Source organism: Protopterus annectens, chromosome 6.part0 (genome assembly GCF_019279795.1).
Source record: "Protopterus annectens isolate FY-2018-M chromosome 6.part0, PAN1.0, whole genome shotgun sequence".
Lineage (NCBI taxonomy): Eukaryota > Metazoa > Chordata > Ceratodontiformes > Protopteridae > Protopterus > Protopterus annectens.
Window position 1 is genome coordinate 1,353,052,772 of NC_056737.1, and position 23,971 is coordinate 1,353,076,742.

Sequence of the window (23,971 nt, forward strand, 5' to 3'; positions counted from 1 at the left end):
ACTGAAAGAGATAGGAATTGACCCAAAACGGCCAATAAGCTACTAGTTTCAGGGCTGAGACCACTCCTCCAGGGACAGATAGGCTGCTCAAAGCTCCCCACTCTCACTGGTGAACAGAGAAGCTTCCTCCTATCCAAGTAAGGATATGGGCAACACAGGAAACTACAGACCCACCTCTATAAGGAGGCCAGTCACAAGTGGAGCCCCTCCGAGATCGGTACTTGGGCTGCTTCTTTTTGGCATTTATTCTCTGAAGTCAAGGCTAATGTCAATGGTCTCTGGCTGACTAAATTTGCAGATGATAGCAAATTAAGAGCAGTCACTGAATCCCACACTGACACAAATGTTCTCCAGGAAGGGCTGACACAAACAAACAATTGGTGTCAGAGCCATGGACTAAAACTAAATGCTAGTAAATGCATAATAGTATCCTTTGGGATGTCATCCACCCCTGGTAACTATCATACTGACAACACACCTGTTAGAGTTGACCCAATAGTCACTGACCTAGGGACACACATAAACAGTAATCTAGCCTTTAATCATCATGTCTACAATAGAGAGGAAATTATTTTATGTTGTGCAACTTATAAACAAAGGTATGGCATCTAGGTACAAAGAAGTTATTGTTCCACTGTATTCAGCTTTCATCAGACCTATCATTGAGTCAATGCTCCATTTGGTATGTGCCTAATCAGGCATATCCAACAACTGGAATGCTCACAGAAGTCCCTCACTAAAAGAATACAAGGCATAAGTAAAATGTCCTATGCAGACTGCCTCAATGCCCTATTCCTGTATTCTGTCTCTGACAGGCTGTTGAGGGGTAATCTCTGCCTGGCATATAGGACATTGTCAGATCCCACTCTGATGGACCTCCTGCATATCCACAAAACAAACAGCACCAGAATTACCCATTCTAAAGACTTAAACCTTACCTGTGATATAAAAAGGACCTGCTGGAGAGACAGGTTTGTATCCCAGAGACTACCACATCTATGGAACAGACTCCCCATCCATGTGAAGCAGAGTTCCTCCCTAACCCAACTCAAGTGCAACTTGGACAATTGGATGGGGGACAGGAAATTCCTCCTTGGTTTGGCACCTATGTCCCTAATGAACATAGTCAAACTATAAATGGTTTATCTCCCAGGCCCCTGCTTGTAAAATTTTCATCTCCCAAGCCCTTGCTTACACTTATCAAGGGTACCAGAACTTGTCAGAGGTTTGGGATTCATGGCTAGGCTTAAAAAGGCCCTTGTGGTCGTTAGCCTAGTAAACACCTATGAAAATATTTATTCCAAGTTTACTTAGCTTTTGTACTATGCCTGAGTGGAGAACTGTGTCAAAAACTTTGGCCAGGTCAAGGTATGTAGTGTGTACCATTTTGCCTTTATCCATTGCTTTGTTCACCTTTTCAAAAAAAATCCACCTGGTTGCATAACATGACCTGCCCTTGATGAATCCAAACTGAGATGGGTCTAGTGTTTGGAGGCTCCATATGTCCTGACTGATTAATTTCACGATAAGTCTTTCCACGGCTTTGCATATGAGGCTGGCCAGACCTATGGGTCTGTGGAAGGTCCTCCTTTATGCAGGGGAATAACTGTAGCTGTTGTCCATTTGCTTAGTACAAAACTGTAAGGAGGCTGAGTGTTGTTAGGGGTGTGGCTAAATCATGCTTCATGCTATTAAAGATGGCTCCAGAGATATTTCAGGACCCATTGATGCAGTATTTTTAGCTTTTGATAGCACATTTCGGACTTGGTCTTGTGTGGTAGCTGGAGACAAGTCAGTTTCAGGTATATCATGAGGGACAGATGGAAGGGAGAGAGAGAGAGAGAGAGGTAAGCATAGAGCTACATTTATCGATCAGTATGTTTGCTATATCTTCAGCCTCAGTGTAGGTAACATCATTCACAGTCAGTTTACCACATTATTGTGTTGTGCTTTTCAGATTATGACTAACTAAAAAAATGCCTTACAATTGTCTTTGGTCTGGTTAGCTATTTTAGCCTCAAACTTGGCTTTGGTGGATTTTATTAAGCTCCTGAGTTGTTGGTTTTTTTCAGTGACAAGGGCTCTAACATTCTAGGAATTACTCTTCTTACTTCTGGTCAAAATTATTTTCTTTTTATTATAAAGCTTGTTGATATTATGGTTCCACCATATGGCTTTGTTTCTGGGGTTTGTCCTACACTTGTTCCTATGGTGTACAGCTGCATCTATGCTTTCTACATGCTGGTATAGTGTGGTGGTGTACATTTCTGTGTATTCAGTGAAGTTAACTGGGTTTAGTTGGGATTTGAAGATTGCCAATGTATCAATTAGGAGTTTAAAAAAATCCATTACATCATCTGTAACATTTGTACTTTTCCTAGTATGCATGTGGGACAAGCACATTTGCATGTGATATGATGACATGTAATCCATATGGAATGGGTTTGCTCTTTCCTTATGCATTTCTCAAATATTTAAATTGTACAGAGCATATAATTATTTTATGTGGTTGTGGTTGTGTACCTGAGTATCTATAGTATTTACAACTGGAATATCTTGGCTCATGCTTTTGCCATGCACCTTACTGAGTACCGCTGCATGTCTGCAAACAATAGGGTTTTCAACTACAAAATACAAGTAAGACTACCTAATGTTGGTTAATTTTAGTGCACTCAATGCCAAATCAGTTGTTTCCCTACAATTTCTCTTGTTGCAGCTTCAATGATATATACAGGTTTATAAATTCAGATGTAATTACAACCAAGGCATTTGAAGGACTGGAAAAGAAGACTTCTGACCCCTCTTAAGTCTCATCACATTGGCCATCAATGCAGCCACTACAGCCCAACCATAATATGCTAAAGATTGAAAGAGGTTTGGAATGCTGCATTTTATTGCATGACTTTGCACGTGATCCTTAAGGAAGGATTCCCTCAAGAATAAGGTTAATACTGCCCTGGATTCCATGATCCCGCATACTCTGTAGGCGTACAAATTATAATGAGTACTCAAACATTGTGCCTACAGCTGTCTGATCTTGCGTCACACCAATACGCACAGTAGTTCCCAGCATCACGATTCCCATCAGTAGCACTTTTTTTTCAAGAATAAATACTTGCAAAACAAAGCAAACAACTGATCATAGAAATTTAAAGCAAATTCTCATATTTTGAAAACGGGCTCTATGGAACCTAGCCGGACATTCCCAGTCAACAAATGTTAAATAAAAATAAAAATAAAAAAATTTTGTCTTTGCTTTATGAAAGCAGCAAATATTCTGGAATCCTTCTGATTCTAAGCAAAATCTGACCATTATCTTAAATCAGACTCAAGTCTCTCTCTCTCTCTCTCCTTAATGAACTACTCTAGAAGAGTATGTTACCTGTAATGACAATTTTAGTACTTGAAGGAAACACATGAAAATCTTATTACAGGTGGCCAGGATTCTATGACACTGTATGCAATATGAAGTTTGTGTAATATTCAGAACATTACAGTATACAACACAAATGGTGGAATAGTATGCAATACATGTAAATGAGCTTACAGGAAAGGTTCACTGGGATTTAATAGCAGTGCAGAATCTCTAAAATCAGATTAATTTGTGCTGATAGCAGTCCCCCTCCCCAAATAAATAAATAAAAATTAATAATACAAACTTTCAACATTCATTTTTTTCTTTCATGGACTAAGTTATTTCCTGCAAGTCATTTATTCACATGAAGAGTAACATGCTGATAAATACACTGATGTAAGTTTGTAAGACATACATTTATTTTTTTAAGTGGCAACATCATTTTGGTCTTTCTCCACACTGTAATTTCAGATGATGAATCGGGCAACTAGTCAGTGCTCACCCTGAATGTCAGTCAGTCAAGGAGCCCTAAGCACCACACTTCTCAACTGTCCAGATTTTTGCCTCATATTTTTGGTCTGCTCAGAGAGGGATGAATTCACTAAATAATGGCATATATTCGAGTTTTAGACTTTATAGCCTTCAGAAAATGCACCCTAATCCAAATCTTGCTATTTTATCAACTTTCAAAGTTTATAAGAGCAATATTTAATATCCGTCCCTATTTTTAGGCCTTTGCCCCCCCCCCCACACACACACACACTAATTTAGGCTTTGTCCACATTTCTTGTGCTAACAGGTTGACAAGTCTGCAAAGCACTGAAGTACTCATTCAACAGGTTAAACTGCAAGTGTAAGGCAGTGCTGGCAAGCAGGTAAAGTACCACCAACTGGTGAAGAATAGTACTGCATGTGACTGAAGACGTCAGCATAATAAAATAAGTAAAATATTTGTGCAGTTGTGTGAGAAAGATGATTTATTAAGTCTGTCAGTATGAGACTTTATAAAAGTTTATGCAGAATGTTGTACTTTGTCGTCATTTAAATTTCCCAGCACTTACTCATGGCTCCTATCAAAGCTGTAACTCCTGAAAGTGAGAGATATAAAATGAAATTCCATCAAGAAAAGAGTGAGTTGTGAGACACGCTTCAACATGATTAAAGCATCTTTTGCACAAGGGGTCACTCTCTGTAGCCCCACAAAATAGGGATAACAGTTGTACTAACCATAAAAAACAACCACCCCAGGCATATAGTGTTGTGCCCTTATGCCTCCTGCTGACTGTTTTAACACCAAGCGAGATACAGCAAGCTTGGAGTTAGTATCTCACACATTTGAGATAAGGGCTCATTGTTCCTCAACATTAAAACAAGCACCATTTTCCATATTTTTTCTCTGCATAAATCACTGTCATTTTAAAGACCTTGACAATGGCTACTTTATAGCCACAGGCCCACAACTCACAATATGTAATTCTCTGCATCACAGCTACTACATGAATTTTACACTGGCACTGTGCACCCATATTTATTTTTATTTTTAAATACCATAGGAAGCATGGAATTAATAAAAAAAAAATTACCACAAAATGTTAAGTGGTAAAATGATTTACAGTGCATAAAATGTTGAATGTGAAAATAAAACAGTTTCATGTCACAGTCAGCTATGTATGGTACAGCAACATTTCTGAAAAAAGTTGCATGACGTTACTGATCTCTATTGTAACCTTCCCATCAATAAATGTCTCAAGTGGCAGTGCACATCAGTGAATGCGTTTATAGCTTTGCAGTTACCTGCCAGTTCCATCCATCCATAAGTTTCTTTTCCCCATTTTCTATAAGGGGCTGGGGTATCACATTAACTGTGACCATAATTTAAAGCTCATGTTTCAACTGTCAGGTGGCTAGCTCTGTCGCTGTTGTTCTTCCATCCCACACACATGCATGCTCATGCATCTCTATGGGTAATTTGGAGTGTCCAATCCACTTAATACATGACTTGGGAATGTGGGGGTTTCACTCCACACATCTTTTATCATATGCAATTTAGTGCAAGTCTTACATACAGTGAGATAAACACAAGTTAATGCAATGCATTTGCTGAATCATACTGCTCTTTCTGAACTGTTGGGTGACTTGGTTCAGCTAACTTTCCATTTGAAAAAGCAGTGCTGAACAATGTGAAATGACTCACAGCAACTCTACACTTTAACAAAAAATAATCTAAATTCACCAAGAGTTAAACCCTGCTGTCTACTGTACTTTTTAAGTAAAAATGTAGACTTTAGGTGTTGCAGGCAGAAAAACAATATACGAAAACAAGACAAAACTGGGTACAAAGTCATATGCTACTAAACTGCCCAGTAGTCCACCTAGTCATTTTAAGAAACACATAATGATACTCCGATGATTTTCTGACTTTGAATTGTGTCAGGACTATGTAAACCTTTCATATGCAGTACCTGCCATTTCCTTCGTGCCAAGTACTTCCTCATTCTGTCCTTGGAGAGCTTTTTAGCTGCCATTGTTGTGACATCCTTTTGCAGCCAAGGATGCTCAACAGATTGGCTACAACTCAACCGGTTCCTGTGAACAGAAATAAAAAAAAAACATAAGCTCCAGATAATGAGCCACAAAACAATACAGCTTATATGAGTACATCATGTAAAATGCTCATTTTATTCTCCATTTATAAGACATCTTGTAACTTCCACAGTACTGATACACATATTACCTATGTATCTGTAGCTGCAGAGAGGGCTCTGCCATGTGACAGTATGAGGTACTAATAACTTAGGTAATGAACACTACATTTAATGCCTCTGAAAATGACTGCGCAAAGAAGAATTTGAGAGGTATGAGTCTAAATATCATATTTCCTTGTACATATTTTGCAAAGTGGGTAACATTTCTCTCCTTGTTTGACTAATCCTTATGCTATATGTATTTTTCTGTTGGTCATCCAACACCAAACACAACAGAAAAAAATGTCCAATGTAATCAGCAAACTTGCTTAATTGCTTGCAGCAAAAATAAATACATGACTAGGTAAACAATTCCCACACTAGATAAACAGTTCTCAGCTCTTTATATGGAACAAACTTGATGCTCAAGGAAAGCAGTGTCTTTCTGCTAAATAAATGTTTGTAAAATATTTGAATGATAACTTCTTACTAATGCAGTTTTGTTAACCCATTCTGAGAGGAGCTAAAGGTAAATAGAAAAATGTAGTTTTTAAGAGAGCTACATTTGTTGGTCCACATATAGAGGGTTTTTGTTCTAGTTTTGTTCAGTAGGTACTTAAAGTATAATTTCATCAATGTGTTTGTATTCATTTGTGGGTTCTGCATCTTCTAGTTTGGGCTGTGATTTGTGTGTGGGTACATACAGTGGATATAAAAGGTTTACACATTCCTGTTAAAATGCCAGGTTTTTGTGATATAAAAACATGAGACCACAATAAATAATTTCAAAATTTTTCCCACCTTTAATGTGACCTATAACCTGTACAATTCAATTGAAAAACCAACAAATCTGTTAGGGGGAAAATATAAAAAAATTAAAAAAGTACAATACGCTAGTTGCATAAGTGTGCACACCCTTAAACTAATACTTTGTGGTGTGTGCACACCCGTAAACTAATACTTTGTTGAAGCACCTTTTGATTTAATTACAACATTCAGTCTTCTTGGGTACACACCTGCCATCAATTAAAGAGACTCTAATTAACCCCAAATAAAGTTCAGGTGTCCTAGTAGGATTTTCCTGGCATTTACTCACTTGCCTGCTACAGCAAAAGCCATGGTTCGCAGAGAGCTTACAAAGCATCAAAGGGATCTCATTATTGAAAGGTATCAGTCAGGAGAAGGGTACAAAAAAATTTCCAAAACATTGGATACACCATGGTGCACAGCAAAGGCAGTCATCAAAAAGTGGAGAAAATATGGGACAACAGTGATGTTGCAAAGAACTGTACATGCCTCCAAAACTGATGAAAAGACAAGATGAAAACTGGTCAGGGAGGCTACCAAGAGACCTACAGCAACACTGAAGGAGCTGCAGGAATTTCTGGCAAGTACTGGTTGTGTACTACATGTGACAACAATCTCCAGTATTGTCCATATGTCTAGAATATGGGGTAGGGTTGCAAGACGGAAGCCTTTTCTTACACAGAAAAACATCTAGGCCCAGCTAAAATTTGCAAAACAATACATGGTCTCCCAAAAGCATGTGGGAAAATGTGTTATGGTCTGATGAGACCAAAGTTAAACTTTTTGGCCACAATTCCAAAAGATACATTCGGCGCAAAAACAACACTTCGCATTACTAAAAGAACGTCATCCCCACGGTGAAGCATGGTGGTGGCAGTATCTTGCTTTGGGGGTTGCTTTTCTTCAGCTGGAACTGGGGCTTTAGTTAAGGTGGAGGGAATTATGAACAGTTCCAAGTACCAGTCACTTTTGGCCCAAAACCTTTAGACATCTGCTAGAAAGCTGAAAATGAAGAGGAATTTCTCCTTTAAACACGACAATGACCCCAAGCATACATCCAAATCAACAAAAGAACGGCTTCACCAGAAGAAAATTTAAGTTTTGAAATGGCCCAGCCAGAGCCCAGACCTAAATCTAATAGAAAATCTGTGGGGTGACCTGAAGTGGGCTGTGCACAAGAGTTACCCTAGCAATCTGACAGATTTGGAGCACTTTTGCAAGGAAGAGTGGGCAAATATTGCCAAGTCAAGATGTGCAATGCTGATAGACTCCTACCCAAGAAGACTGAATGCTGTAATTAAATCAAAAGGTGCTTCAACAAAGTATTAGTTTAAGGGTGTGCACACACAACAAAGTATTAGTTTAAAGGTGTGCGCACACATGCAACCAGTGCATGGTACGTTTTTTATTTTTTATATTTTTTCCCCTAACAGATTTGTTGGTTTTTCAATTATTGTACAGGTTATAGGTCACATTAAAGGTGGGAAAAGTTTTGAAATGATTTATTGTGGTCTCATTTTTTTACATCACAAAAAACTGCCATTTTAACAGGGGTGTGTAAACTTTTTATTTCCATACAGGTGTGTGTGTATTACACACACACACACACACATATATATATATATATATATATATATATATATAGATATAGAAATATATATATATATATAAATAAATATATATATGTACACATATTATATACAGTATAAGTATATATATATATATATATATATATATATATATATATATATATATATATATATATCCCAAAAGCGAATAGGTGCTCGCCCAGACAAACGCGGTGTGCTCGGAACTCAATGTACAATCAACAAAACCAGATTCCAGCACTCGCATACTTTCTGCAACATTTCCAATGAAAATCCACAAGTTAAAGCACAAAACAAACACTAAATTGAGTGTTAAAGCTTTATTCCAAGTGCAAATGCACAGAGCAACCATTCAGGTGATCTTCACAGCAGCCATACTGCTGCAAACACAGACCGGTTACTGGTTTTTCCCCCTGGCGCCCTCAGTGTGAATACACAGAATGAAGATGCTGCTTGCATAAGTACACATGTAAGTGTTACTCAATCAATTTAAAGAAAAAGAACAGGAACATTCAAACTAAATAAATAAACCCTATGTTCACGAAAAAAACTGCTTTGAATACATGAAACAACCTGATATGCATCTATATACCTACACATATTACCATATATAAATGTATGCACATGTATACATACATAAAAAATATCTATAAAATACATATAAACATAAATAGTAATTCATCTGCAGCATATGTTACATAAATCACCAAAGGCAAATATGGAATGTCATAAGAAAATGGGAGGTGTCAACAATAGACAATATGAACCACTAACCAGAATATATAAGTGAGTGACTAATAATACTACTAAGGGACAAAGAAAACCCCCTTTTTTACCAAATACTAAATCTAACTCATCAAGCAAATCTACCAATGGTCATTTAGACCTGGTTTATACAGTGCCCCTAATTTAGTTATCCACAGCCTCTCTTTTCAGTCAAGAATTTCATGTTTACTTATATCGGACAATCTACTACCCTTCACCAAATCAATGCCCAAAAAAGGAATTGCGCCATAATATGTACCAAACTGTGCTTAAATAATGCACTCCTCGGTCGCTTACAGGTGATATCACTTACATGTAGTGCAATCATACTCTTTAGGCTTCTAGAAGTTTGTCTGATATAAAAAGCCCCACACTGACATACTGTCATGTAAATCACCCAGTCAGTATGACAGGTAATGAGATATTTAATATCAAAAACCTTCGGGGTATTGACAGATGTAAAGGATTTAGTACGTGACATAACTTTACAGCAGATGCAATTACCACAGGGATTGCTACCCCTGGCTAAATCCCTTAAGGCATCACCATCCAACCAGTCAATCTGCTTGTACCAAGATAAAGATTCACCTAAATTTCGACCCTGCCTATAACTGTAAAATCATTTATTCTCCAGGCATTGATCAAGAAATGGATCCAACTTTAGTATATCGCAGTGCTTAGAGATCACATTCCTGATTCTAAAAGTATTGGTACCAAAGTTTGTAGCAAATCTGATTTTTGAATGGCAGTTGACCTATCTCTTACGTGTGTTGCATTCAAATTCTTACTCACCAGAAATCGTCTCTATTAAAACTGGATGCTATGGCTTTATTTCTCTGAATGCTAATGCCAGAATAACCCCTCCTCACAAATCTATTGCCCATTTTATCCAGTTCTTTTTTATAACAGGTGTCCTCACTACAAATGTGTCTCAATCTCTGAAACTGAGCTTTTGGTATGTTGGACATAACATGTCTAGGGTGGCAACTGATCGCCTGCAAGATGGCATTTTTAGTAAAGGGTTTCCTATAGAGATTCATCTTCATAGTACTATCTGGGTTCTTAGTCACAATCACATCAAAAAAATCAATGCTATTAAGCTCGATTCTATCAGTGAATGTTAAACCAAATTGATTTGAGTTCAGATATTTCACAAAATCTAACCAATTCTGGATAGTGCCAGACCAAATCCCCCAGCAGTTGTCCAAATAAAGACGCCACATGATAAGTTCTTTCTTAAAAGGACAAGGATCATTATATATAAACTCTCTCTCAAAATAACTCATAAAGAGGTTTGCATATATAGGCACAGAAGTTGTACTCATCGCAGTTCCCATCATTTGTAGATAGCACTCACCATGGAAATAAAAAATGTTGTGCTCTAATACCAATTGCACCAAACTTAACAAAAAATCAATTTGTCTAGGTTGATGCTTACCATACATTTCTAACCAATACTTCAATGCCTGAATACCTCCACTATGTGGTATGTTCGTATATACCCTGGACATCGAGGGTAGAAAGATAGGAGGCTGGGTGTATCTGCAGATCATTCTTTAAGCAGAAAAAGTTGCTAGAATCTTTTAGCCTAGCCCTGACCAAGCTGAGTAATGGCTTCAATTCATACTCTAAATACACAGATAGGGGTTCTGTTAAAGATCCCCTACCTGAAACAATAGGCCTACCTGGGGGGTTCAAAATAGTTTTATGTATTTTGGGCAGAATATAGAACCACTGAGGTATTGGATTACTAACAAGAAGCTGCTTAAACTGGGATTCTGATATATCCCCATTCAATTTGGCATTCAAAAGAAATCCATCTTTCATTTAAAATCCAAAGTAGGATCAAGAGGCAGGCTATAATAAAACCTGCCATCCCTCAATTGCCTCAAAGCTTCTCCCAAATAATCATCGCGTGCCCATATTACAATAGCACCCCCCTTGTCTGCCTTGACTACTACTAAGTCTTTATTATTTTTTAACTGTATCAGAGCCTCTCTCTCAGGCTTGGTCAAATTATCACCAAATCCCCTGAAAACAGAATTTTGATTAACATGTAAATCATGCAACACCAAATCCTCAAACAGTTTTACCCGAGGGTGATATGGTGGCTGGAAGTCAGATTTCTTAAAAAGAAAACCATCAGAAGCAACATCAGCAGTATCATTGCTATCAGCTTTAGCATTAAAAAAATATTTTAAATTTAAAGCTCTGCAAAAATGCTTAACATCATCATAAACATCAAACTTAGAGATAAAGCATGAAGGTATTATATAGTTGAAGCCTTTATTTAGCACACTTTTCTCATGCATACTTAACTCATAGTTAGTTAAATTAACTATGACATTATCCATCTCAGCATCATGGCTATCAATTATGTTTGCATTAATTCCCTGAATGTTTACTCTATGTTGCTCCCTGGTCTGCCTTCAATGTTTGCATCCACCTCTTCTAAAGGGCCATCTCTTCCCCTGGATTTTTTGTGGATCGGAGATGTTAAATCTTCCACAAATTCAGCTTAAGTATCAGTACTGGTTGGGTTGGATGAAAAGGCAGACGTACTAGATTCAGTAGTGCCTTCAGCACTTCTAGAAGGCTTCAGAATAGATTTGTTTCTTTTCCGCTTAAATTTAAATTGTTTTTTTGTAGTATCCGAGAAGTGCACTGATCTTTTAGTGGTTTTCCAAGAGAAAATTGCATTATTCGCCATATCCCCCAAATCACGGTTAAACTTCTTGAGTTTATTGTCCCTGACCTCATTTTCAAAAGTATTCACTTCACTTAAATATGACTCAAGTCTTTTGATAGTCCCCCTCATTTTCAAATTGTTGCACATTTTCCAAACATTCATCCAGCTTTGCCTTAATATTTTTTTCTTTGTCCCTTAGTAGTGTTATTAGTCACTCACTTATATATGTAACATATGCTACATATGAAATACTATCTATGTTTATATGTATTTTATAGACTTTTTTTATGTATGTATACATGTGCATACATTTATATATGGTAATATGTGTAGGTATATGGATGCATATCAGGTTGTTTCATGTATTCAAAGCAGTTTTTTTCGTGAACATAGGGTTTATTTATTTAGTCTGAATGTTCCTGTTCTTTTTCTTTAAATTGATTGAGTAACACTTACATGTGTACTTATGCAAGCAGCATCTTCACTCTGTGTATTCACACTGAGGACGCCAGGGGGCGAAACCGGTAACCGGTCTGTGTTTGCAGCAGTATGGCTGCTGTGAAGATCACCTGAATGGTTACTCTGTGCATTTGCACTTGGAATAAATCTTTAACACTCAATTTAGTGTTCGTTTTGTGCTTTAACTTGTGGATTTTCATTGGAAATGTTGCAGAAAGTATGCGAGTGCTAGAATCTGGTTTTGGTGATTTCATATATATATATATATATATATATATATATATATATATATATATATATAGTACTGCGGTGGTGGTGCTGCGGTAGCGTTGTCGCCTCATAGCAAGACGCTGTCCCGTTCGATTCTCAGCTAGAGCATCTTCTGTGTGGAGGCATACGTGAATGGGGCATGCCTTCGTTGAAGGTTGTGCGTCAGGGCTGGTAACCCGGTACGTAAAAATCCACTACCAATCATTAGCGGACCGGAGTTCTGCTGTGGCGACCCCTAACCGGGAAAAGCCAAAAGACACAAACATATACATATATATATATATATATATATATATATATATATATATATATATATATATAGATATGTGTGTGGTTATCATTTATGACTTATTTTTGTATCAACTGATTGACTACCCTTTGTTGAGTTGGTTAGTCATTCTGCGCAAGTGGCCAAGTGCTCATTTTGCAGAGGCAATTTAGAAAGCAAATTTCTACTGTCATGCTATAACAATCAGATGATTAGAAAATGTGTGGCATTAAGTAAACAATAGCAGGAATATAGTGACTACATTTACACAGAGATTACATGCAACATGGTTAGCAAAGTGGCAAACAAGCAGATTACATTGCATTTAACACCAGTGGAATAGTTACTCTGTGGTTAGTCTGTGATCATGTAAACAAAGGATAAAAAATGGAGAGTGAGAGATGGGGATAGATATAGTCTGGAAGTAAACAATTATACCTGATAAGCAGGAATCCATGTCAATTATTTAATTGGATTGCTTAGTAGTTATTTTACTTGCACATTGTTGACTGGGTTAGGCCAGAAGCTTCATTTCAGGAGAGACGCAATATGGGTGGTGTTCATTCTGAATAGCAGGGAATTTGGCTGGTGCACTGGGGCACTTTCTCTACTCATTCTGGGTGTGACAGCACTGGGTGTGTGTTTTTCCCATTCTTAGCGTGAAGACATCTGGGAAGAGTAGTGTCGTTGTGGAAGTGTGGAGGGAGAACAATGTCAATGCAGTGGCTTCCTACTTGCAATTGTATGGGAACTTTGTCAGCCAGAGTCCATTTGTGTTGACCTGGACTTCAGAGAAGTAGATACCAAACAGGAGAGGACCCAGGACCGAACCCTGTGTGACTCCACTCATGACTTGTCGGCAGTCTGACTTGGAGTCAGCTACTTTCAGACTGTGGGTTCCATTTGTGAGCCAGTTTGCAACCCATGTGGTTATATAGGGTTTGATGCCTAGCTCAGTGAGTATTTCTATGATTCCTGAGTGGGGAATGGTATCAAAGGCCTTGGCCAGATCAAGAAAGGCTGTATGAACCACCATGCCTTCATCCACAGCTCTGGTGAGTGACTCAAAGAAGTCGACCAAGTTGAGCAGGCATGATCTACCCTTCAAAAAAACAAACTGTGTGGGATCCAGAGTTTGGAGATTCCCTATATCATTGTTTATTAGGTCCATGATGATGTGTTCCATAGCTTTGCATATCAGACTCATCAGGATAATGGGGCGATAGTTCCCAGGGTCTGTAGTCACTCCTCCTTTGTGGAGATGTATGACTGTAGTAGCAGTGCGCCATTCGGTAGGGACAAATCCTGAGGTGAGGCTGCGATTGAACAGGGCACACAGGTGAGGTGCCAGTTCACTTTATAGTTCATGCAGAACACAGCCATATATATATATATATATATATATATATATATATATATATATATACATATATATATATATATATATATATATATATATATATATATATATATATATACACTTTTGTATATATTTTCTTATCCCCACTGTATCATGCTTCGGTTAACTGATTTACGCGAAAGTGCACTTTTGTTAAAGTGGGTCTCGGCTATCTGTTCTTCGAAGAAGTGTGTTTTCGAAAAACAGTAGTAGACCCATATATATATATATATACATATATATATATGTATAGATACAGATATACACACACACACACACACACACACACACACACACACACACACATGTGTGTGTGTGTCTGATTTGTATAACAATTGATCGGTATATTTTAAAAGAAACTACAAAAAGGTTCACCTTGAATTGGAAGTAAGCAGGAATAATTTAGAAAAGGAGGAGTATAATTATGGAAGTAAGCAGGAGGGATTTAGAAAAGAACCAGTATAATAACTTAAAAAGGAAGAAGAAGAGTAGGCTGGAAATGATATAAAATAAAATGCAAAAAAAAATACAAAAAGTGTGAACATTTGTTACACAGGCAGTGCTATTACTTAAACAGAATGAAAGAGGAAGTCTCAGCATATTTAGCAAAAAATGGTAAGAAATTTAGAATATATATTACAGCAATAACATACACATTGAAAATATAAGCAAAAGGAGATACTGGAAGTTACAGTGAATTATTTTAAGGAAACATACAAAGCAGAGAAAGTCAAAGAAGAGGTGAACTGTGAACTGGGAACTGAAATGCTTTTCAGAGGATGCAATAAAAGGTTTGCAGAAGGATGTTACATTAGAAGAGTTAATTGAAGTTATAAGAATTTAAAAGTCTTATTTTCAGGTGTAGCCTTTTTACTTAAGGCAAGTATGAATATTCTAGACTTTACTATAACATTTATAGATAGAAGGCCTATAGTGGATATAGGGTTGGAAGGGGATGTGTTAAGAATAATAGGTATCTATGCCTATACAGAAATAAAAAATTGAACAGTTGTTTGAAGACTTATGTAGTGGTGAATATGAAGAATGTGGTGGGAGACTGACTGTGATTGATGGACAGATATATAAAAAATGAATATGTGATTAAAGAAGGGAAAGTTAAAAAAAAAAAAAAAAAGAAAATGTGTTGAAGGACATTTTTCAAAAGAGATGAATAATTTATGGAAAGATCACTGATCTATGTTCAGTTTTTATACTACTTTGTCAGACTGGTGAGTATATTTTAAAAGAAAGTATAAACAAGTTGGAAGTAAGCAGTAGAAATATGGAAAAGGAGTAAGATAATGTAACAAGTGAAATGGAACAGAGACAAGACATATACATAGATCATCTGTGAAAAGAAAAGGGATTGTATGAAAGAAAGGATGAAAAAAATTTATAAGCAGCATTACTACTTAAGAGGAAAGAAATAAGTTGTTTCACAGTTTTTGGCCAAACAGGACAATGCACTTGAGCTGCTCTATGTTCAAGTCAACATAGGTAAAATGCAATACCACTTCCTTGCAAGCTATACGTCCCCCTCTATGAGCTAGGAAATCCATACCATGTATTTAAACTTATTAGAAACACAAACCATCCAACCCAATACTATATTCATGGGTAATTAACTGGGAATCCTATACAACATCAAACATACATGCACAGAGATTCCTGGATTTTGTAAATACAAACTCCCTGGACCATATAATATGCCAACCAGGGGTGCAACCATACTGGATCTGGTCCTCACTAATATGGGAGAGTGCTGCACATCCCATACTGTAATGCTTTCCCTGGGAAGATCAGAACACAAGATGATCTCCTTTGAAATAAAAATAAAACCTGGACCCCTAGCTAAACCAGTAATATTCAGGAACTTTTCTAAGGCTAACCTCCTGCTGTTAAGTGAGAACCTGGAAAATTTTCAAACCCCTATAAACCATGAGAACACTTCTGCCTATGCAGAACTGTTCACAGAAACCCTGTACAAGCATGTTAATAGCTGCATAGAGGCAGCTGTACCTACGAGGAAGAAGTACAGAAGTAACTCAAAAAACAAGCCACCCTGGCGGAATCACAAAATCAATCGGGTGTATAACAGGAGGAAGAAATTCATGGCAAAAATTAGGAGGTGCGGCACCCAGCAAGATAAAAGCACTCTCATTAAACTAAGCAAACAACTCAGAGGACAAATAAAATCTACCAAAGCCAAATTTGAGGTAAGTTTGGCCTCCCAGGCCAAGGACAACCACAAAGCATTCTTTTAGCTATGTCCACAATCTCAAAGGTAATACACAATTGTGTGCAGAGCTCATTGTAAATGGAGCCACCTATACTGAGCCAGAAGATATAGCAAACCACCTGGCTGATATAATTCAGCTCCAACTTTACCCTCTCTCCCCCTCAATCTTCCCTCAGTAAATATCAAATATAACGCCCCCTACTATCACTATGAAACAGGTCCTTAATGCTTTCTCTAAGACCAAGAACAATGCATCAATGGGCCCAGACAACATCCCAGAATGCTTTCTAAATAGCATGAAACATGACCTATCAGGGCCTCTGGAATTACTATTTAACTGTAGCCTCCAAACAGGCTTTGTACCTCATGAATGGAGAATGACAACAGTCATCCCTCTGCACAAAGGTGGGCCATCTACAGACCCTGGAAACTACAGACCCATAAGTCTCACTAGTCTTATATGTAAAGCCATGGAACAAATTATCATGGAGATGATCAATAGAGACATAGTAAACCTCCAGACACTGGACCCAACCCAGTTTGGTTTCATCAAGTGAAGATCAAGCCTACTCAACTTGGTGGACTTCTGAGAAGGTCACCAAAGCAATGGATGAGGGCAAAATCGTTCACACTGCCTACCTTGACCTGGCCAAGGCATTTGACACAATACCCCACTTGGGCATTGTTGACAAACTGAAGAGGTTAGGTACAAACCCATATGTCACCCGGTGGATAGCCAACTGGCTCACAGACAGGACCCAGGAAGTTAGAATTCGGGAGTCCACCTCTACAAAGAGGCCAGTCACAAGTGGAGTCCCTCAGGTCCAGTCCCTGGACCACTCCTTTTTGGCATTTACTTCTCAGAAGTCAAGGCCAATGTCAGTGGTCTCTGGCTGACTAAATTTGCAGATGATTGCAAATTAGGAGCTGTCATTGAATCTCACACTGACACAAATGTTCTCTAGGAGGGGCGACACAGACAAACAGCTAGTGTCAGAGTCATGGACTAAAACTAAATGCCAAGAAATGCATAATAGTATCCACTTTGGGAAGTTATCCATCCCTGGTAACTATCATATTGACAACACACCCCTTAGAGTTGACCCAGTAGTCAGGGACTTAGGGACATACATAGATAGTAATTTAGCCTTTGATCATCATATGTCTACACTGGTGAGGAAATCATTCTATGCTGCGCAACTTATAAACAAAGGTATGGCATTTAAGTCCAAGGAAGTCATTGTCCCACTGTACTCGGCTTTCATCAGACCTATCATTGAATACAATGCCCCCTTTGGTATGTACTTAACCAGGCATAGCCAACAAGTGGAACATCCACACAGAGGTTATTCACTAAAAGAATACAGGATGTCCTATACAGACCTCCTCAAGGCCCGATCCCTTTATTCTGTCTCCTACAGGCTTTTGAGGGGAGATCTATGCCTGGCATACAGGGCATTGTCAGACCCCACTCTGATGGCCCTCCTGCATATCCACAAAACAAACAGTAGCAGAATTACCTGTTCTAAAGACTTAAACCTTGCCTGTGATCTAAACAGGACATGCTGGACTAGATAGGTATGTATCCCAGAGACTACCCCATCTATGGAACAGGCTCCTCATCCACGTGAAACAGATTTCCTCCCTAAACCAATTCAAGTGCAACTTGGACAACTGGATGGGAATCTGGACATTCATCTCTGGTTTGGCACCTATGTCTCTGATGCAGACAGGTAACCTGTAAATGGTTCATCTCCCAGGCCCATGCTTACACACTTATCAAGGGAATCAGAATTTGTCAGAGATTTGGGATGCATGACTAGGCTTCAAAAGGCCCTTGTGGTCGTTAGCCTAGTAAATACCTAAGGATCTATTTGGCAAAAGTGAAAAATTCAGAGCATATAGTAAGAAAAATAAAAAATTAACATGGAAATTTAAAATATCAGCAAAAGGAGATTGTGTTAGTTACAGTGAATTCTGTTAAGAAAATATATAAAGAAGGGAGTTAAAGAGGTGAGTTGGGAAATGGAATTCATTTTATTGGAAGTAAAAAAAAATTGCTGAAGGGTATTACATTAGAAGAGTTACCTGAAGTTTACATATATATATATAAATATATATATATATATATATATATATATATATATATATATATATATATATATATACACACAAGGAAAGTGTAGGAAAGACACACAGCACATATAAGATAAAAATTGTTTATTTTAATACAGGTAGTAAGCGCTTTCACATGGACACACCATGCTTCATCAGACTATACAAACTACTAAAAAAACACACCTTAAAATAGTCACAGTCTGGCTAACAAGCCTACTATCACCATGGTAACTAATAACATAATTAACAATCTTAATACTCCATTTAAAACGGAAATTCACGAAAAAAACTTTCTTAAAAAGTAATTATGTAACATCATACGTGCTGGAAACACAACCACCACAGTTCTAAAACATTGTAAAAATATTCATTAAAGCATAATAAAAGCTCTAAAATCGCTCAGCTACATATATAATAAATAAGAAAAAAGGGCTAATTGGCTTTGCAACACATTATTGCACTTATATACATAAATCAACTTCTGTTCCCATTAAAGCGTATAAAATTGGCATATTGCTGCAATAACATCTAAAAACAAAACTTTAAGCATAAACTCACTTAAACATTGAATAATAGATCTGTGCTGTGCAATCCTGAGCAATGGATTTGAAACATGGAGGTTTGCGTTTTGTTTTGAAGCATCTTATTTTTATGTTCTGAGCTCTATAGTAATGAGATTTGATATACAGGTTGCTATTGGTAAGTGACTCGAGATCTATTATTCAATGTTTAAGTGAGTTTATGCTCAACCCTTAAGGACATTATCCAACCATATTTTGCATCCAGATCCCTTTGCTCAAACAACAAACTACTCCTACAAGTCACCAAAGTAGAAAACTCAACAGGTGAATCCCTCTTCTAAAATTATATCTCCAAAATACTGAACCACTGAATGGTGCACAGCTACGATTATCCCACTCCATAAGGGGGGGGGGTCCGCCACAGACCCTGGTAACTACCGCCACATCAGTCTGACGAATCTGGTCTGTAAGGCCATAGGTTCATAGGTAGGTACTAGGCTATCTACCCGAGGGCATATATAAGCCTAGCCAGAGTGTGTCGGCTTTTGCCGCCCCATTGATTAATTAACTGAGCCTCTGTCAAGCAGAGTCAATGAAGTGATCCCAGGGGTGTGCTTTCTGTTACCCATCCACTTGTCAAGGCTTCTCTTGAAGAGTGTTAGTGAGGGGCTCTGCCTAATGTAGTTAGGAATTTTGTTCCAAAGCATGGGGAGTCTCTGTGACAGGAATCTATCTCTCCAGCATGTTCTATTTATTGTTGTGGCGAGGTTTAGCTCACTAGAGCACGTGGCTCGCAGTGACTTGAATTTCTTTAGGTGGAGCATGTCCATCAATTCTGAGTTGGACATGGCTTTGTAAGTCAGGCAGAGATCACCTCTGAGTAAGCGATATGCCACTGAGTACAGCTGGAGTTTTTTCACTCAGGCTGCATAGGACATATGTTTCAGGCCAGTAATCCTCTTGGTGAGGTGCTTTTGTGGCCTTTCAAGCTGTTGGAAGTGTCTTGTGAGATACATCCCAAATGGGGCATTGTACTCTGTGATGGGTCTGATGAGTGACGAGTAGAGGGGCACTATAACCTCTTTATTTCCAGATGTGGACCCCTTAGTAATTAGATGGGCCACATAGAAGGATTTCCTAACTACTTTGGCAATATGATTGTCAAAGGAGAGATCACTATCTACCTGGGTCCCCAGATCTCTTATTACCTCTTCTGTATTAAGGGGGTTGCCGCCTATGTGGTAATTCGTGGGTGTTTTGTTTTCCCAAAGGGATGACTATGCATTTTTTGACATTTAGCTTGAGGCCATGACTTTGACACCAGGTGTCTGTCTCAGTAAGGCCTTTTTGGAGGATGTCCGTGTCAGCCGGAGAGTCAATTATGGCTCCTAGTTTGCAGTCATCGGCGAACTTGGTTAGCCATAGTCCTCCTGTGTTTGCCTGTACTTCTGAGAAATATATGCCGAACAGTAGGGGTCCCAGAACTGAGCGTTGCAGGACACCACTTGTGACTGGTTTAGAGTCAGACCTGGAGCCCGCTATTCTTACCATGCGAGTTCTGTCTGTAAGCCAGTTGGCAACCCATCTTGTGACGTAGGGGTTTATGTTCAGGCTGGTGAGTTTTTCTATAATACCCGAGTGAGGAATGGTGTTGAATGCCTTGGCAAGATCAAGGTAGGCTGTGTGAACCACCTTTCCCTCATCTATGGCCTTGGTAACTGTCTCGAAGAAGACAACCAGGTTTAGTAGGCATGATCTGCCCTTAACAAAGCCGAACTGGGTCGGGTCAAGTGTTTGGAGGTTCCCAACGTCTTTGTTAATGAGTTCCATGATGATGCGCTCCATAACCTTGCAGACCAGGCTAGTCAGGCTTATGGGGCGATAGTTACCAGGGTCAGTTGTGGCTCCTCCTTTGTGGAGCGGAATAACCATTGCTGTGCACCATTTTATGGGCACGTAGCCTGTGGAGAGGCTGAGGTTGAATAGCTTGTTTAGGTGGGGGGTTAGTTCGTTCTGTAGTTCATGCAAGATGCAGCCTGGGACACCATTTGGCCCCATTGATGCTGTGTTTTTGGCTTTTGAAAGGGCTGTTTTCACCTGTGCTTCTATGATTTCCGGGACACTACACTTTTCCGGTATTGTTGTGGGCCCTTTTGAAGGTGAGAGGGAGGTGAAGTTTGCACTGAATCTACCTGCCAGTATATTAGCAATATCAGTAGGTTCAGTATATTTTGTGCTATTTTGCACTATCTCAGAGCATACCTGAGAGTTGCCACTTAGATTTTTGACATAGCTAAAGAAGGCTTTGTGGTTATCTTTTGAGTCCTTGGCTATTTTTCTTTCGAAGTTAGCCTTGGATGATTTTATGAGGGACCTTAGTTTCTTACTGATACTGATCAGGGATGTCTTTCCTTCTTGGGATTTGCTTTTTTTCTGAACTAGTTTCCTCTTTTTGTTGTATAACCTGTTTATGGCAGGGGTCCACCAGACTGGTTTCCTTCTCTTAGGGGAGTGAGTCTTGGTTTTGCTAAGGATGGCACGATCCATGCATCCTTGTAGGTGCTCATTGAGTGCAATTGTAAAGATTCTGCATCTTGGGCAGTGTTATCCTTTAGCATGGGGGCTGTGAAACCTACCACCTCTGACTTAAGTAAGGTGAAGTTTAATTTAGAAAAGTTTTTCACTGTGGTTTCCTTGGTTGGGGGTGGTGGTGGGGTGTGGACATCTAGGGTGATTAGTTTATGGTCTGATCTAACCAGTGATGGGTTGACCTCCGGTACGGAGCACCTGTCGCCCATCTTGGTGATGACCAGGTCCAATATGTTGTGGCCTCTGGTAGGGGAGTTTACCAGCTGATCCAGGGCATTTGAGTTGATGAATTCCAGTAAGCGCTGAGCCTGGGAGTTTGTATTCAAGTAATTTTCCCAGTTAATGGTAGGGTAATTTAAATCTCCCAAGATCAGGGTGTTCGGTAGGACCTTCATGTTTTCCAGTGTTCTGTGGCCGAAATGTGTGGTATGAGTTGTAGCCCAGTAGTGCTGGAGTGCTCTCTGGAACCTTGAACCAGGTTTCAGTTACTGCACAGATGTTGATGTTCTCCATACTTAGGAGTGCTTCGAGTGCATGCATTTTGAAAGTTAAACTCCTGGCGTTGAGTAGCATAACCCTCAGTTTTTTACTTGTGCTGTTTATGGAGGTGGGTTTGAATTTTGAGCCTTGCCTAAAAAAGGCACTATGGGGGCAGCAAGAGCCTTGGCCAGTATTCGAAAGCCAAGGGGTGACAGGTGCAAGCCATCTCTTGCGAAGCAACGTGGCTTGTCGAGCATGTCATCCCAGGCTGACAGACACTGGATCCCCTTTGAATGACACCAGAAGCTTAGCCAATTGTTGAAATTAATCATTTTTTCTTTATACTGAGGTATCATTCTTGGTGAGGGCAGGATGCTACTCAGGGTCAGGGTCATACCCGCCTGGGCTACATGATCAGAGAGCTCTTCCATGTCTCTTTTCATGTAGTCCAGGGAGGTAAGGCTCAGGTCATTCACACCAACATGAACAATGACAGAGTCATATTTGTACTTGTTCTGGAGTGACCTGAGTGCTTGTGTTATGTGGTGGATTCTGGCTCCCAACAGACAGCTAACAGTAACCTTCTCCTTGTCCAGCCTAGTGAGTGGGGCGTCAGTGTGCCTGACTATTGAGTCACCTATTACTAGCGTGTTAGGTATGTTATTTTGCCTTAAGGGCTGTGATTGTGCGGCACATTGATTTTGTGTTTTATGTGTTGTCTGGTTTGTGACAGGAGGTGCAGGTTTTGTGGGTGTCTGCTTTGGAGCTCTCTGATGCTTTTGCAGGTTTTTATTTAGAGCCTCTGAGTATGATTGTGTGTATTTATGTATATCTTTTGTCAGTGTTGGTTTAGTAGGTGTATGTGAGGCTGGAGGTGTGGTGCAAGTGTTAACCTTCTCCTCATGACTGTCTGTTCCAGTCTTGGGTGGAGATACCTTAGCCTCCAGTCTGGCTGTATAATTGCATCTCTCACATATGTTAGTGTTTTGTGGTAGGAGGTGAGGGCTGTCTGTGTACATGAGGCAGTTGTAACATTGCCTTAGGATACCCAGATTCACCAGCTGGACTGGAGAGTACACCTGAAGCTGCCCTTTGGTCATGCCTGAATAGTAAGGTGAGCTGCTTAGTCGCTTGGCATGGAATGTATCATCATGGAACTCAAAAACAGGGACATTGGAAACTTCCAGTCTCTGGACCTCACACAGTTTGGGTTCATGAAAGGTAGATCATGTCTTCTAAATCTGACTGACTGCTTTGAAACAGTCAAGAGCCATAGATGAGGGTAAGGTGGTTCACACAGCCTATCTGGACCTTGCCAAGGCCTTCGACACCATCCCCCACTCCGGAATTTTAGATAAACTCACTAAACTGGCCATTAATCCCTATGTCACTAGAAGGGTTGCAAACTGGCTCACTGACAGAACCCACATAGTCAAAGTAGCTGACTCCAAATCCAGTAATAGACCTGTGACAAGTGGAGTACCACAGGGCTCAGTCCTAGGTCCGCTCTTATTTGGCATCTACTTCTCTGAAGTTCAAGCTAACACCGAAGGCCTATGGCTAACAAAGTTTGCAGACGACTGCAAGTTGGGAGTCATTATCGAATCCCCAAAAGATGTGGACATTCTACAAAAGGGCCTCACTCATATAGATGCCTGGTGTCAAAGCCATGGCCTCAAGCTCAATGCCAAAAAATGCATAGTCATCACCTTTGGAAAAAA

The 23,971-nt window shown here is 39.2% G+C and overlaps 1 protein-coding gene across 2 annotated transcripts in view; it reads right to left on the minus strand.

Annotated features, from left to right (window-relative positions):
• The window catches only part of MYLK (myosin light chain kinase), a 2,381,262-nt gene that overhangs the window by 121,213 nt on the left and 2,236,078 nt on the right, over window positions 1-23,971 (minus strand). For both annotated transcript variants that reach the window (XM_044074915.1, XM_044074916.1), the window contains exon 29: window positions 5,818-5,941. In XM_044074915.1, coding sequence (XP_043930850.1) covers window positions 5,818-5,941 — 124 coding nt within the window. The remainder of the gene's footprint in view (window positions 1-5,817; window positions 5,942-23,971) is intronic.